This window comes from Triturus cristatus, chromosome 7 (assembly GCF_964204655.1).
Source record: "Triturus cristatus chromosome 7, aTriCri1.1, whole genome shotgun sequence".
Lineage (NCBI taxonomy): Eukaryota > Metazoa > Chordata > Amphibia > Caudata > Salamandridae > Triturus > Triturus cristatus.
The window spans coordinates 1143108058-1143126185 of NC_140590.1; the positions used below are offsets into that span (position 1 = coordinate 1143108058).

At 43.0% G+C, this 18128-nt stretch overlaps 1 protein-coding gene across 1 annotated transcript in view; it reads left to right on the plus strand.

Moving 5' to 3' along the window:
- Window positions 1-18128, plus strand: part of DDX41 (DEAD-box helicase 41) — a 138852-nt gene that overhangs the window by 30683 nt on the left and 90041 nt on the right. Inside the window, exons 2-5 of the mRNA XM_085618327.1 lie at window positions 2580-2675; window positions 3589-3748; window positions 7839-7913; window positions 14447-14507. Coding sequence (XP_085474453.1) covers window positions 2580-2675; window positions 3589-3748; window positions 7839-7913; window positions 14447-14507 — 392 coding nt within the window. The remainder of the gene's footprint in view (window positions 1-2579; window positions 2676-3588; window positions 3749-7838; window positions 7914-14446; window positions 14508-18128) is intronic.

Sequence of the window (18128 nt, forward strand, 5' to 3'; positions counted from 1 at the left end):
AGTCCTACGTTAGCGACCCTCCGGGACCACTGGGAGGATGATTTCCAGCGGCCCCTACACGACAGGGAGTGGGCTAGGGCCCTCGAATACACCAAAAAAGTGTCCCGCAATTACCGTTTTAAAAATATACAGCTGCATGTTCTGCACCGGGCGTACCTAACACCTGAAAAGCTGCAGAAATATTACCCTGACGGGGCGTTCTGCTGCCCTAGATGTCTGGAGCCCGCGGCCTCGTTCAAGCACATGTTCTGGGACTGTCCGACACTACACAGTTACTGGCACACAATTCACACTGCCCAACAAGCGGTCACGGGGTTCCGAGACCTTGACACATGGGAGGCGTGTGCGCTGGGGATTCATGACCGTCACAAGTCGCAGAAAGTGGAACGGAGGTTCGCTTTCTTAATGTTGCTCCTTGCTAAGCGATGCATCGGTATGCACTGGAAGTCGCCGGGGGGGCCCCCGGCGGCGGCATGGGTGGGGGCGGTCAAGAAATGGGGCAAGGCGGAGGAAACCGCACTTAGAACGGAGGAGGCCCGAGGGATGCGCAAACACCCGATCTCCATGCCCTGGGCCATGTACTTGCACTCCTTCACGCAGGAAACAGCGGCTGCAGCGAGTACTCAACCGATAGATCCCCTGGGGGCGCCAGCGACCGCAGAGCCCTCCCGGGGAGCGGCGCGGGCAGTCCAAACGCCCGGGGCCTCGCAGTGGCAGGTGCCGCATGCTCTGCCACCGGACCCCTCATAGGCTGCGGCTGGTGCCCCGGCCCCCCCGGCGCGCTCCCCCCTCCCGGCGTCCGCGCCCCCCTGGCTCCCCCCCCCTTTTCTGTCCTTGCTCTCTCACGCTGGTCCAGCTCTCGAGCGCATAGTTACAAGCATTCCTGATAGCCGACATAGTGCACCCTTCCCAACCCCCTGGTTCCTTGCCCCCAGTTCGTTCATAGTTATCCACTGGCTGCATTTCTCTCGCCTTCGCGACACTACGCACAAGGGTCCAAACACACTGCGCGGCGCCCCTGCGGCGCAGAGATCAGGCCGCGCTCCGGTAGGACACGCACAATGGCTGCTCCCGGGAACACACACCGGTGGCCCTACTCAGGATAGGGCTGGGTGGCCTGGGTGCCCCACAAGACTGTGAGGTCCAGAAGGCTACGACTGAGCGCGCTTGCTATGTAAATCTCTGTGCTGATGGCGTTACCACCTGTGCCTGTGTATGTCTTTCCATATAAATGCCAATAAAAACGTTTTTCAAAAAAAAAAAAAAAAAAAAGTGTTTTATCTTGTCAAAGACAAACTATTGACTCAACACTGTAGTGTTAATATGGTTTCTAAGCATATCGCCTCCGAGTAAACCTTTAGTCTCCTCCTAGCTATCGAGATAGTCATATGCCCAAATGGAGTAAATCTGGTCTACCTTTGGGGTGCTGTAGTATTGTGATGCTGCAACACTAATTGCAGTACAGGAGCGTGTTTTTAATACAGTGAATGGTGATGGTAGCCTCCTTCTGTTGTGTTTGGGTGAATTGTGATGGTGTAGTTCTGGATGTCCTGTGTATCTATTGTGCTGTTTGGGTTGGAAGTGCAGTGCCACAAAGTGGTAATAAGCGTTGGGTTGTATAGTCGTAGGAGAAATGAGCTGTCTGGACAGGAGCATAGCAGTTCTGGATTGTAGCAGCACCTTGTTGGGTGACTAGTAAAGTGGGGTGAATGGGTAGTGCTGAGGGTGATACAGTGCTGACCTACCCTTTAAAGCTCCCTTGACTTCAACTCAGCATAAGAAACGAGACCACTGTATAGAAAGTACAGCGCGCCTTGTTTGCAGTGATACTCCTTACCAACTACATTCAATTTTCTTATATGGCTAGATGTAAAACTTCGATTCACTAACACAGTATGATTGGAATATTTTGCCCTAGTGGCACCCGAAAATACTATACCAAGACCACTGTATCAGTGTTTTTGTGCAGAATGTGTTCCGTTAGAAATACAATTTCAGTGCAGCATTCAAAAAGTCAATATTTGTTTTTGTGGCTTGCTATGCATGATAATTGCATTGATGACAATTTGTTTATGATTAAATGAGTAGAAATAAGAAAGAGAGAACATCTTGGAATAACTTTAAATGAACGGAAGTATAAATCATTAGTCATTTGCCTTGAGGAAGCTAGTGCAGGGAAACAAGTTGGCAGAGCTGCCAAAGAATGAGAACTTAGTTAAGTGCAATTAAGTTGGGCCACTCTTTAAAAAAAAAATAATATTTTCTACTAAATATAGAATTGTCAGTAGGACAGCAATGAGCTCCGCCTCCTGAATATAAACCTTTGAGTGAGACCATTGCAAGCTCCAGCCCCTTGAAGTGAACTTGTCACTTGCGATCTGAGTGTGCCCCAGTGTTCCCTCAGTTTACACTGAAAGCTGGGGCAGCAGTGGAGCTATGCCTCCTGGGGTTACACCCTGAAAGTACAGCATGGGCCTGCTCCTCTTTAATATTAACCTGTAAGTGAGACAGCAGACTGCCCTGCCTTGCGACAGTGTCCCAGAGCAGTTGTAATGATGGGGTTATGTTTTTTCTTTCAGAGGCCCCGAGTGGAGGATGATGAAGAATCCAAGATGTCCGACAGCGATGAGGATTATGTTCCCTATGTTCCACTAAAGCAACGGAAACAGCAGCTGGTAATTGTTAGCTTTTCTGGTTCATTTGTGAATTTGGGTGTTGAAAACCCAAATTCATGCTATTCATTCTCCTACCTGCGTTAATGCTGCAAGATTGTGCCCCTGGTGGAGACTAGCCTTTTTCATTACATCTTTTCTTGGCTTGTGGGTGGCTCAGTACTGATCCTGATAGTTCCTTACAGCAGAGTCTCCTTCGGTATTCCAAGCAGACTGTTTGGAGTTGTAGCTGTTTTTCATCTCTTGGATTTATGAACTTTTGATTGAGCAATGACTAGGTCACCAGAGATCCTCTGAGTTGGATATAGAGTGTATGATTGTGTTTTTATTGCCCTTTCATTTGGGACATTGCAGTTTGTGGGTGTGACTTTTAGTGGGAGCGTTTTTCACGTGATACATGCACTCATCGCTTCACAGCATGATAGAATCTCATGGTAGGAGGGACGTGCTGCCATTTTTCAGGAAATGTTCTTAGGTGTGTGTGAGACTGTGTAGGAATGCTGGCTGATTTATTTCTTTGGATAGGCTGGCTGTGTTGGATGCCTCTTGCTAGAAGACCTGGGTGCCATGTTGCTGAGTTTCGGGGACTCACTGCATTGTCTCTCCTGGTTTGAGGAGAAGCTGATGTTTGTGACTCTAGATTGGAGGACTGGGTGCAGTGTTTGTGACAATGGAACAGTATTCTGCTGTGTGTCTATGGATAGGAGGAATGGCTGACCTGAGTGTCTTTTGGGGGTAGGGAGTTGGGAGCGTTGGCTTTAAGAGTAACCACTGCTTAATATGTCTGAGTAGATGTGGCTGCTGTGAGGTAGGTTTATCCTTGTGTGCTCACTTCTTAGCCGTGTACGTATGCTCTGGTCCTTTGCATGTCTCCAAGTTCTTAGTATATTTGGTTTTTTATGCCCCTCGTGTCCAGGTCCAAAAGCTGCTCCGGATGCGAAAGAAAGGAGTGACAGAGGAGGATCAGAAAGACAGTGGCAGCGAGCAGAAAGGGGACGAAGATGATGTTGCTCTGGGACCTCGATCAAACGTCAGTCTCTTGGACCAGCATCAGCACTTGAAGGAAAAGGCAGAGGGTAGGAAATACAACCACTGCTCTCCTTCTTAAAAAAAAAATATTTTACTTCTTTCCATTTGAGTGAAGAAAAGGATTTATCTTATTTACTTATTGTTACAGTTTACTAAGCGGGATCAGGACCCCAAGGTATAACAGAGCACTTTGTGTAAGGACATCCTTTTACATGGGGACGAGATATTTTACAGAAAACTGTTATGCTTTATTCGAAAAATGCTTTTTCAGTAGAGAAAGTTTGTTTTGCTGCATTTATGTGGTGTCACCTCAATTTCCTCAAAATATTTGTTGATAACCTCACATCCTTAGCAAGATGGGTCACTCATAAGGGGGCCAGAAAGTCTTACAGGGTTTCGGGCCCAAGTTGAAGGTTCATGTTAATCCAGTCTTGGGCCATGCCCATTTGAAATATCTATCAGCAAATCTCCATATGAAAGTGGTATAAGAAGAAAAGCCGTATTTATGGATGTTGTCATATAATGGCATCCATATCCTTCCATTGGTGAGCCACCGTATTGACAAACCAGCACATCGACAGTTCTACATTGGGAAACCAATGCATCCGATATTACAATAGCACGATTTTTATTTGTATTTTAAAAGATCAAAGCAGAGGCATGTTAATGTATTTAAAATTAAAACTATAGTTACCTTCTTAAAAGTAATATTTTGTTGCTAAAGGTTTCAGTTAGTGCTAGCAACTCCAGTGCCTTGAGGCCCTCATCGGTAATTTGTCACGCTCTACAATTTTTTGATTGCTGGAGTGTTTATGATATTTTGACATTTGCTGACATTTTATATACCTTGCATGATTTAAAAGCACTCTTTCAATGTGTGGCACCAAAGGCCCATTTTAGGATTAATTTGAGGGCTATGGGAAAATAATTACTTATGTATGTTTATTTTTATACATGGTAATATATTTTAATTAAAAATAATCGTGGGCAAGGGTTAATGTTACATTTAGTGGTTGGCACATCAGTAGGATTAGGTTTAAGGTAAAGTAATGGTATATACAAATGTACCAGGGTATTGCTGTGAAAGTAGAGCAAAGTGTTAGTGTCAATTTGACAACTTGTCTGTGATTGTATCACAATGCTGAGGGTGTATTTGGTGGCATATATTATGTTTTGGGAATGTCTTTGGTGAGCGTGTACTAGGTGCAAGCAAAATATATATTTTTTTAAAGATTTAATTTCACGATGGGCGAAGGCACGGTGTTCAAATTAACGAGGCAGCACTTCAGATTGCTATAGTCTGCATTGGGTAAGACCCTTTGGTAAAGTTTGGTGTTGTCTTTTTGTTGGTGAATCGAAGAAAGAACGTTGAGCGTGAGAACTCCCAGGAACATATGTAAATAAAATAGCATGAGTGATGGATGTGAACTTTGAGGAAGTCTGTAAGTCAAAGGTAAGGAGCGGGGTGAGCAAATCCTTCAAAGGACTATTTTTCCTTCAAGTCTTTTTTCCACTGCCTCTGAGGGACAGGCACACGTTTATACAATGAGATCAGATGTGTTATCTGTGGTTTGTGTTGGAAATGATTCATGGTTTGGCAAATTGTATAGGAGACCAAATTGTCTGCGAACAACGTTCCTATTTTTATCCCTAATTGTAAGGTTAGGTTTCATGGTAGGTTGAAGTCTCTTAAAATATATTGGGCCTAATTCAATGCCATTGTGATGGCAAGAAAGTGTACACTGGTGCAGTGCGCTTCTTGGTTTCATCCACCTACTGCAGTGACTTGTGCCTAGATGTCTCTGTAGTTTATATTTCAGGTGATGTGCATGTTAGGATTCTTTTCATATCTGAGCTTACATGCTAACGGTCCAACTACCTTCCTTGATGGATGTTTCATCCCAAATATGGTCAGATGACCTTTCTGAATTCTCGCCAGTGGTCAGGTGAAGTCCTCTTCTAGTTCTCACTACATGGCAGGCTTCAAGTCTTCTGACATTGCCTGGAAAGACTAACAAAAGAGTCCCTACCTCTTATGTACCATAGAGATTCCTCCCCGCCTGTGCAGTATTCAGTTTTATAACCACAAATGGGATGGCTCTTCTTTTACTCGTGTTTGAGGGGAAAAAGTGAGTGGCTTGGCAGACAAGCTGCTTCTCTCTTCAGAGCAGGAAATTTGTCTTCTCAACTGAGGCAAAATTCCATAATCTTATATTTCTAAAGGGAATGACAGACGCATGTTGTAATCTGAATATGATAACTGCTATGTAATCTCCCTTTAGTTTGACAAATTATTGGAGATTTCCCTTTACATTAAAGGAGAAACATACTTTTTAGAAAAAAATGAAGTAACAAGGACATTTAATACAATGAAACTTAACCAAGACTCCAAACGGACAGAAAAATACTTGGGGCCAGATGTACGACCATTTGCTTTTGCGACTTGCAAATTGCGAGAAATTGCGAGTCGCAGTTTGCGAGTCACAAAAGCAAATGTACAACCGTGTCAGAGACACTGTTAGCGATTCCCAATAAGGTTGCAAAATGCGAGGCTCATGAATAATAATGAGCCACTCATAATTTGCGACCTCATTGGGAATGGCCGGCCCTCCCAGGGATGTTGGCCTGCTGGGCTCAGCAGACCTCCATGTCTGGGACTGCTTTTAATTAAAGCATGCTACAAAAAAGACAAGGGACCCAATTGCAATCGGCCAGGGACCTTGGGTAAGTTAACATTTTCTAAAGACAATGGTCCCTAGACAGTGATCAAATTCACGTTGATAAATATAGACTCAGTCAATACTATATACCTCTGTGCAGCCGGACAGGGATTTAATATGCAATTGAGGAATATTTTACAAACAATATACAAAAAACAATATAAGTGGGACACGAGCCTGCATCCAACTTGGCAAGAAAGGACATACAACATAAGAGAAAGGGTTCAGGCAAAAAAGAGTTTGTTTGCTTACAGCGTATTTCAAATGAAACAAACAGAATGTACATGAGACACTATTACACATTTATCATAACAGTTTAAAAAGTATATATGGTGTACAGTGTCGACGGCGTTTCGATCCTTTAGGTGGGATGCTGGGATCATCTTCAGGATATTTACAATAACATCCCTGTTTATAATAGCCTGTAATCGCTATGTGATGGGAAGGAAGGCCAGTGCTTAACCACCTACTTAATGTAGGTGGTAAATTGCGACTGTTTTGCGACCGCAATTGCGGTCACAAAACAGTCATACATAGGGCCCAGACTCTCTATTAGGAAGGGACGCCCTTGAAACGCCCCTTCCTCATAGCGAATCGCAAACCCTAATTAGCGAGTCTCAAATAAATTGTGGCTCGCTAATTAGGGTTTGTACACGGCCCTTCGGTATTTTTGCATGCGTAAACGACCTAGAAAAGCCCGATCCTATAGAATGCAGACAAGTCCAGTTTGCGTTTTTGAATGTTTAATCATATAATTAGCTAACCTACTCAGTTAATCTCTGTGCATTTCACCCAGAGTTGCGAAATTCTGGTAGTCTCATGTTAATCTTCGTGTTGTATGCTCTGTCTTTACATTCCACCTCCCTTCCTTCTGGACTTCTCCTTTCTTATCTACTGATCTTAGGTTTCTCTAATCTCCTGAGCGGTATTGTTCCTTGGCAGTGTGATGTAATTTTTTTCTGGTTTTACATTTCTGGACATCTTACCTCAACATAGGGATTTGGAGATGCTGGTGGTTGGGGGTTAGGGGTTTGAGACAGAGTGCCCTCCTTCACTGAGAGAATTCTTGCAGTCTTGTGCCCAATACTTAGTTCAGCCTGTATTTCTTCTAGGATTAATAGCTCATGCAGGTCGTTCTCACCAAATTGAACATTTGATGGCAAATGTCCCATTCTTCCTGGTGAGGGTAGAATGTGTCTAGCTTCCACATTAGTAAATGGGGTTCTCAAAGCCTTATTTAGTGGAGCTTGCGCTGATGATTACATTTATTTTTGATACAGGTGGTGTTCAGCAATGATCGAACGTCCCCCACCATTTCCCTTTCAGGGATGTTGGGTTCCGTTATTGGACTGGAAACATGTGAACTTAGCTCTTTCTTCAGCCTAAAGACATGCTGTGTTTGTGCTTTCCTCCCCAGCCCGCAAGGAGTCTGCTAAAGAGAAGCAGCTGAAGGAAGAAGAGAAGATCTTGGAGAGTGTGGCCGAAGGCAGAGGTTAGTATCGCTTTGTGTTTTAAGCAAAATCTTATGTTCTTTTACACTTCAAACTAGATCATGTATACTCTGATGGTATCCTTAAAGTACCAAAAATAGACAGTGGCTTTTCGAGCTGACCTGAATCTGTAGTAGCCCTCCATCATGAGAGAACAACCAAATGTGGACCTTTCGAGTAGATTAAAAAGGCTTTCTAGCAGTGTAGGCTAAGACCAAACCCTTCATCACCATTGTTACCTTGTTACTAAGCTGCTTATTTTGAAGTCTTAAAAGTTCAGCCCACTACACTTCTGTCTCTAGAAACGTTTCGAGGGGTAATGTAGAGTAATGATACTCAGACTCTTTGAAGATGGCTGACCTCTGTATGCCTTTGTTGCCCTCTCACTTGGTAAAATGGAATTTGGTGGGTGAAGTAACGCAATTGGACGCACGTTAGGTTCCAGTAGTTTTATTCATGTCAGAGAAGACAGCTTACACAACCACGACAGTCCGTTCCCCACAGCACATCTCCCAACCGCCCCACCATAGAACATAGAATCCAGAACAAGCAATAACATTCCCAACTACCGCATGACCATTAATAGTATGGACACTACACACCTCCCCCCTTTAAAAAAAACACACAAAAAAAAATGCAATACTAAACTAAAATAAGTATTCTATACGTATACCTATCAAAATCTAACAAAATCATTCATTTTTACAGGAGGTTTCCTAATACGAGAACTTTTCCTTTGAGCAGGTATTTCTCTACATTCAACAGATACATCTTCTACATTTTGATTCACTCCAGGAATGTCACTGGGTGTCATAACAGCACCCGGAGTTAAAGTAGGTGTCACAATGTTATCACCAGTACCAAAAACTTGAACATTAGAAACTGGAAGTAACTTTCCCGATTCAAAGTCAATTCCAAAATCTAGAAAATTTTGAAAATCTTCACTCTCATCCATGGCTGGTGGCTCATTTCGTGGGAAAACATATGATTCACCACCCACATTCTTGGACCTAAACATAGATACACGTCTAAAATTCCAAATTTTCCCCCCTTGTACTCTGACAGCTTTGCTGAATACTTCAATTACTTTAACTGGATCAGACCATTTAGACCATCTTTTGTTTAAACCTCCATATTTAACACGCACAAAATCACCCACATTGATTTTACAATTCACATAACGATTCTTGCAATTGACCCTTCGCATCTTATCTTGGTAATTTTGAACACGCTCTCTGACCACGTTAAAATCCAAAATAGGATCACAAATATTGTTCTTTTTCAACCACCACGGCATAAGTTTAGAACACGGTCTTCTCCCTCTCAACATTTCAAATGGAGAACAACCTGTGACTGAATAAGGAGACATGCGATATGTGTGTAATGTGGCCCGTAAAGCTTTTTTCCAATCCATATTGCTCTTCACAGCAAGTTGTATCGATTCTTTTACAACTTTGTTAAAGCGTTCAACTTGGCCATTGGATTATAGTTGGAAACCCTTTTATGAATGACGCCACATTTATGTAAAAACATTCCAAACTCACTACTAATGAATTGTGGCCCATTGTCTGAAACAAGCTCAGAAGGAAGACCCTCTCGACTAAAAACATTATCCAAAAATTCAATAACCTGATTAGAAGTAACTTTATCAACCACCATAACCTCCGGCCATTTTGAAAAATAATCCACTAACACCAAGGCAAAAACATGTTTGGCTGCAGGCAGATTTAGAGGACCAATAATATCGATGCCAAGTTTCCTCCAAGGTCCCTGTGAATACTCAATAGGAGAAATTTCCCCAGATAAAGGTTTGACAGACTTGTCACTCTTCGAGCATTGGACACATTCTCTGACCCACCTGTCTACCATGCTGTCAATACTAGGCCACCAATAAAATTCTCTCAAACGTCGCTTGGTAGAAGACATGCCTAGATGTCCTTCATGAGACAAATTCACCAATTGTTCTCTGATTTTCCCAGGGGGAACAATTTTATCACCCCTAATTACAAATCCATGTAAAAACATGAGCTCATCTTTAATTTTACAGAATGATCCCATTTCCCCACTCAACTTCCTCTCTTCAGGCCAGCTACCTTTTAGATATTTTACAACATCTAACAAAACGTCATCTTCAGACATTGCCTTTGCCCAAATCTCTTCTGAAATAGCATCCGAACTTGTACTATGCTGTACATCATTTATAGTATACGCTATGTCACACTCATCTGCAATATCAATGGGATCTAAACTCTCACGATATGATAAACGAGACATGCAGTCAGCATGGACATTCATACGGCCAGGAATATACACAACTGAACACTGATACTCTTGCAATTTAGCCGCTAACCTAGCCAAACGAGCTGTGAGAGTTCTTCCGCCATCAGCTGCCAACATATTTATAAGAGGTTTATGGTCTGTTCTCAATTGAAATTTTGTCCCCCACAGAAATTGTCTAAAATGTTGTGCAGCCCAGGTGCATGCCAGTAATTCCCTTTCTATTGTGGAGTAATTGAATTCTGCTCCACGCAAAGCTCTAGAAGCATAAGACACAACATACTCTTCTCCAAATTTCTTTTGCATGAGCACAGCACCTAATCCAGCTAATCCAGTGCTACTGGCATCTACTGCAACAATACATTCCCCACCAATTATGAAAGGTCTCAAACACGGAGCAGTACAAATTTCTTTCTTAAGGGCTTCAAAAGCTTGACTTTGCTCATCACCCCAAACAAATTTAGCATTCTTTTTCAATAAAATGCGTAGGGGAAATACTCTTGCAGAATAATTTTTAACAAATTTACTATAAAATTCTGTTAGACCTAAGAACGATAACAATTGTTCTTTGGTAGTAGGAGCTGGAGCTTTTGAAATACTAGCAACATGGTCTAGCTTTGGTTTAATACCCTCACGAGATATCTCATGACCTAAATACTTAACACTATCTTTTCTAAATTTGCACTTTGAGAACTTAAGCGTTAAACCTTTCTTCTGTATTTTGTTCAATACCATTTTTAAATTGCTATCGTGTTCCTCAAAATCTTTCCCGAAAATCAGAATGTCATCTTGGAAAGCTATTGCGCCAGGACAATCCTCCAATACATCTTTCATAAGTCTTTGAAAAACAGAGGCAGCGCTGGCTAGCCCAAATGGCATTCGCAAAAATTGGTACATACCCTTGTAGAAAAGAAAATCATCTCAGGGCCTTCACTGATACACCTGGTCCTTTTAAACCAACAAAGAAGAGATTGGCACAGAAGCTGTAATATAAAAGACATTCTTTTTATTTAACCTCTAAAGAGGGAGAAAATGTGTCACACAGCATTCTCAAATCACTGTATGAGACATTCTCTAAGGAGTACAGAGAACAGGGGTCTTATATACCCACACAGAGACTGGAAAAAGGCAGTACAAGTACACATGAGAAGAGTTATGCACATAGATGGTCATACAGAAACTGCACAGTCAACAAGTAGGAGGAGTAATAAGTTGCTGACGTCAGTTAGAACAGCCTGACAGTTCTATACTAGGAACAGGTGCACTCTACTAGCTAAGCACATCTGAGCATGTGCAAGACTCTGGGAGAGGGAAACAGCAAATGGCCAGAACATAGCTAACTAAAATGGCTGCCAAGTACAAAATGGCTTTCAGCTCACGCTAAGAGATTAATGCAATCTTCAACACCCTCAGGTGTAATGAAGGCTGTTAAACACTTGGATTGTTCATGTAGGATGATTTGGTGGTATGCACTAGCTAAATCTACCGTGGAAAATACACATGCACCAGACAGGGTCGAAATTAATTCATGTATATTAGGTAGTGGATGCCTGTTGATCCAAATTTCTTTATTCAAACTAAAAAGGTCAACACACAACCGAAGATCCCCATTGCTTTTAAGGGAAAGAACCACTGGAGAAACCCACGGAGAGGATTCTATTGGTTCAATGATGTTCCGTGAGACCAAGTCCTTTAGCATATCTTTTAATTTGTTGCGATACGCCAACGGAACATTTCACACTCTATGTCTCACGGGAATAGCAGAATCTTTAAGAATAATTTTATGTGTGAAGTCCACATATTTCCCCAGCTCATCATTAAATACGCTAGGAAACATGTTTTTTATATTTGTTACAAACTCTTCGCCATCTGTAAAAACACTGTAAACAGGTGGAGAAGCGTTAGGATCCAATTTAATACCCAACTCTTGTTGGTGAGGCCAACCAAGTATGGATATGCCCTTAGTGGCTACATACAATTTCCCTTTGATTTTCTTTCCTTTGAAAGTCAAATCAGCCCATACAAATCCTTCCAAATCAATTTTGTGCCCTGAATAACTACCAGGCCTAATATCAGGAGGTAACAATTTCCTATCCTCCCACAATTTAGTGAATACATCTTTGCCAATGATAGAATACCATGCGCAAGAATCTATCATCATAGTGACTTCCTTCCCATCTATCACTATGGAACCCGATGGGAAACCTTTACAGTTATTCTCACAAACACACGAAATACAATTAAATTCATTGAATTCTGTAGAAATTTCATCCTCTTCACAAGTGACACAATTAACTTTTTGTAAGGATCTGCACATCTTCCCAAAATGACCCGCTTTTTTACATTTAACACAGATTTTGTTCCATGCTGGACAACCCTTATAATTTCCAACATGTTCAAAACTTCCACATCTATAGCAAATTATGGGATTTCTGCGGTTACCAAATTTATTCTCTTTGGGAATTGACTCTTTCTTGCTAAAGAAAGGTGTTTTCCTAGGTGTAAACTGAGGTGTGAACTGAGGTTTTACAAGCGACACCTCTGCTACAGGATCTTGTACTTTCACATTGATAGTTTGACCTCTAATCTCACTCACAAATTTTTCAGATTGTTCAATTCCTTTTGCGATATTAACTACTGCACTCAATGATGATTCAGTGCCTAACCATAACCTCTCTTGTATTTTTTTACTTTTAGTTTTCATCATTATTTGATCTCTGAGCACTTGTTCGCAATTAATAGTATCAAATGCGCATGACCCCGCTAGTGAGCGTAAAGTAGATACATAGTTCTCAATGGATTCATCCTCTCTCTGAGCACGAGAGTAGAACTTGAATCTCTCTATTACTATGTTTATTTTTTTCCCAAATCTGACACTCATTTTTTTGACAGCGACTTCAAACACGTTCACTCCCTCTGTGCTTTCAAGGGGAGGCAGATTATCAAATTCTTTAATCCCTTGGCCCCCTAAGCAATGCCTTAGGAGATCTAATTTCCTTTTAGGGGAACACCCATCTTCTTCTAATCTTCGACGTAAGCCAAAAACATGGGATACCATAAATCCCACTCCATCTTAGGTTCCCCAGCAGAGGGTAAAAAATGTGGAGGTGCTGAAATATTTGACATTTTCTTCTTTTTTTTTTTTCCTTCTAGAAGAACCAATTGAAAAATTAAGAAGATAAAAATAAATAAATAATTAGTAAAAATAGTAATATATTGTAAGCTTCCTTGCTATATCAACAACAGATTGTGGATATACCGTTTTGTTTAAGAGATGTGCGAATCCCTGCTGTGCAATTCACAACCAGTGGTCCTTACATTGTAGAAAAAAAAACGATCTCCAAAACTATCCCAAACTAAGATGTCCGCACCACGCGTGACATCATCACGCTCCCAGCATGCCTTGCGATTGTAGAGTCTCGGCAGGAATGGCGCGGTGAAGCTTCGGCAGCAGAATGTCTAATCTACGCGGAGATAGCACGGCAAAGCTTCGGGAGCAGAACGTTAGTAAGTGTAGATTTTCAAAACTCAAACTTTAATCGTCAAAGCTGTAACATAAATTGATACTTCCAGGAATCTCCCGCAGACGCAATCAAAACGTGTTCCTCTCAAAAATATTCCCCCGGTAAACTGCCGCTGGCGCAATCACAGCGCGACACCATTTTTCGTTTTTCCAAATCACATCAATAAGCCACAATGACTTCTACACTCCTTCACCCTCCTCTTAAGCCAGCATGCTTTGGAGCCATGTCCTTACAGCCGCATTACAGCCGCAGGTGCAATCATGAGCACATCGGTTAAAAAACAGCCGCAGGTGCATTCACGCACAATATAAGTACCTTAAAATCGCTTTCAAACGTGAGCGCTGTCTTCTTTAAAAATCCCAGTCGTCGCCAGTATGAAGTAACGCAATTGGACGCACGTTAGGTTCCAGTAGTTTTATTCATGGCAGAGAAGACAGCTTACACAACCACGACAGTCCGTTCCCCACTGCACATCTCCCAACCGCCCCACCATAGAACATAGAATCCAGAACAAGCAATAACATTCCCAACTACCGCGTGACCATTAATAGTATGGACACTACAGTGGGCATATTCAGTTCCTAAGGGTCTGTGCAGCACATTAAATCAGCAGTGTTTGCAGAGCAGTTGTTCTGACCACAGAGCTCTATATCCTTGACCAATGTGTAGGAGACTGTTTCTACAGAGTATTGGTTTAAAATTTCTAATCTTTCTCTCTTTTTACTCTATTTCAGCTCTAATGTCTGTGAAGGAAATGGCCAAAGGTATCACCTATGACGACCCTATTAAAACCAGGTACATTTGTTTCTGCTGCCTTCTTGCTCACTTTTGAGGGAATCTTCCACACAACTCTTAAATACATCCTGACGGCAGTTTCTTAGCGCTTTTACGTGTTGTAGGAAGCTGGGTTTTTATGTATTATACCAAAGTGAGGTACCCTATATAGAAAGTCAGGACGGCCCTTATCGGGTTGAATTAATCCCAAATGCTCTCTTTTGTAGTAGTGTGGGCAAACAGTTTAGGCTTATCGGAGGGTAGTTTTAAGCATTTGTTGTACACACAGAGTCAATAAATGAGACACACAGTCAAGAAACTCTAGTCCAATTTTAGAAAAATAGCCAGTATTTTTATATTATTTTCGACACCAAGATCTTCAGAATTTGGTAAGTACTTTTCGAGTTATCAATTTTTACTGTCCAGCAAAAATGTCACACAAATGCTCTTTTACGCAGTAATGCTTTCCTATGGAGAAAGAAACATTTTCTGCATATAAGTACTTACAATTTTATTTCAGGGGTCCCTTTTAGGACGTGAGGTGTTAGGGGGTCAAGATCACAAGAGCCACCAGCAGTTCGGGTTTACCTGCCCTGGAGCGTCTGGGTGCAGAGGTGCTGGATGGGTTAGTAGCCTTGTGCACTATACCATTGACAAAGGGGAGGGGGGCATCTAGAAACAGGCTGCAAAGGGGAACTTGTGGACAAGTCTAGGAGGGGGGCTTGTTTCGTGAGGTTCTAGGGAGCATGGAGGCACAGTTGATGTTTGTGGACCCAGGGCGGGTAGCTCAGGTGCAGAGGGCTTTGGTCGGCTGTTCCTGTGCGTCGGAGGCACTTCTGGCTCTTGTCAGACCTGCAGAGGGGGTCAAAACAGGGCAGGAGGGCCGCTCTCTCTGATGGCCTCTCTTGTGCGGGAGCCCCCATCGGTAGGTTGGTCTTGGCGGTGTTGGTGTCTGGGCTGGGCACTAAACAAGCCTTGGTTTCGCTAAGGGGCCCTGCATCCCAGGTATTAGTGCAGGATGGCTCCTGGGGGTTCTGTTTTCTCCAAACTTGATGAGGAGACGGATCTGACTTTCTGAAGCATGCTGATCTCCTCCTGGGTGGCTGCTGTGTTGGTGGACCTGGTGGTCAGCAGAATGGTGAACTGGATGTTGCGGGAAGTGCCTGCAGGTTGCAGGGACGTGGGTCCTCTACTCCAAGGTAAATGCTGGCTGGTTGGCGTAGTGCTGGCAGCCTTCCGAGGCTTTTGGAGGATGCCCAGCTGCAGGACGAGTTGGGTTGTCGTAACTGTCGGGGCAGGAGCAGCAAGGCAGGGCTTGGCGCCAAAGTCAACAGGTAGTTCACAGTTCTTGCTTCTTCAGCTTTTCTTTATTCTTCTTCTTCTTTAATCAGGCGAGTCTAAGTTCCTGGCGTCAGGGAGCCACCTAAATACTGAATTTAGGGGCGTTAAGGGAAGTGAAGGGTAGTAGCCAATGGGCTACTTACCCGTAGGTCACTATACCCCCTATAGGACCACTTCCTGTGGGTATTGGGTGTAACTCTGTCCCAGAGTTCCTAATTCTACCAAAATAAAGATGGTGGAACGCATCAGGCAGCCCACCTTATGGGTGTGACTAGCCTAGTGGTGTAACTCGCCTACTGCATAGCTTATTTCTTGCCTGTCCTGATGCCAAATGTGCTTCAGGGCAGGTGGCGGCATCTCCCATATCTTAGGGAAGCCTGGGTTGCATATTAAAGGTGGTAGGGGCTTTGAAGCCTCTGGCCTTGATATGCTAAATTACTATCCGTCAGCTGGAGGAGGTGTGACCATCTTCCGCCGGAGCAGTTATTGTTTGTGGCCTCAGAATATGGGCTCTTGTCTGCAGGGGTCCGAATCATCTCTGTTGTGGCAGGCTGGACGAGACCAGTCAGCCAGCACACTAAAAGGCAGAAAGGTTTTCAGGGTGCACCTCTAAGGTGCCCTCTGGGTACACGTTTTAATAAATACACTGCAGGCATCAGTATGGATTTATTAGGACACATTTTATACCAAATACCATAGGTTTCAGTAAAGCCATCCTGTAGCTGTAGAACTCATAATGACTGGTGTATATACTTAAGATGGCTTACCTGTTCACTTGTACTATTTAGTAATTGAACTTGACAGCATAGTGGGATCTGCTCATGCAGGTATGTCCTCACATGTAATATAATGCACCCAGCTTTAGTGCTATAAGGCTTTCTGTAGAGGTGACTTACATATATTGCATGCAGAGTCGGTGAGCATAGCACACACTGTGTGTCCAATGTTGTGTTAACATATTTGTTTGCACCATTTCAGGCAGCCTACAATAGCAGTCTGCATGAGTTTGGTAGTGGGTCCTTTAGGGTGTCACAATACATGCTGCAACCCTTAGGGACCCTCTTTAGTACCATGTCCTAGATACCAGGGGTACCATTTACTAGGGGCTTACAGAGGTGTTAAAGGTCTTGCTAGTTGGGGTACAATTGAGCAGTTACCTTGTTTTAGGGAAAGAGCTCTGGCACTGGGGACCTGGTTAGCAGGAACCCAGTGCACTTCAGTCAAAATTGCATCAAATACGAGGCAAACAGTTGGGTCAACCATATCTAAAAGGGGCACTTTCCTACAGCTGTGTCTTTTTAAAAACTGTTTTTATCTGTCTTATGATCTTCCTGTATCTCTTTTGGAGTTTGTGCCTGGAAGAAATCCATATTACTTCAAGCGTCTCATGTTTTTTTTCTTCTTTAAAATACTTTTTTGCCTGTGATTGAACTGTTGGCAGTAGTCTATTTTACTGAACATGGGACAGCTTATGGGAAAACTCTCTTGTGTCCTGTTTTGTGGGAGGAGTGGGTAGACCCATGTCACTTAGCACGCTGATTTTGGGTGGGCATGGGGATGGGCTTTCCCCTCTTGTCCCGATGTAAATGTTACTGGAAATTTGCTTTTTAGATCAGAGAGAGCTGACACTCCTTTCCACACTTCCCCTCTTCCTGCCCACCACCCTCTCACCCCTACTACCCCTCAGACATCTGGTATGCTTCTTTGGGAGTGTTAATTGCGCCATCCTTGCAAGTGTGGATTTAGCTTATTGCAATGGTGTGTTGGTTTGTCGCTAATGACTAGTGAGACTGAAGACTGGGTTGTTGCATCAGAGACTTACAGTTTAAAAATGTAAGTTACTAGCTGCGCTTGACGTATTTCCTGCAGTGCTACATAGCTGCAGATTTGGGGTGCATCTGACAGAAGTGGTCACTGACATTTGTATTGACTGTCTCAGGACATACTGCAACAATCTTAAGAATCTGATGCAGATGAGGATGGTTGTGGAATTGTAGACAGAGACTCGCATATCGCTTTGTTGGGCCAGCATGTACCTTTCTCCTGGTATCGCTTTGCTCATTGTTCATGGAGCTTCTGATATCAGCGTTCATACCAGAGAACTAAGTACTGATTGCACCCTGTGTGTGAATGTACTTGTTGCAGGGTGGTGGGGTGGATGTGGTACTGGAAAATGACTTTGGACTAGTGATGACAATTCTCCGTACCATGTACATACAAAATGGTGAAAGTACTCCTCGTATGCCAGTTAATACACTGTACGTCCTCTCTGCATTTCCTTACATTATGCTGAGTGAGATG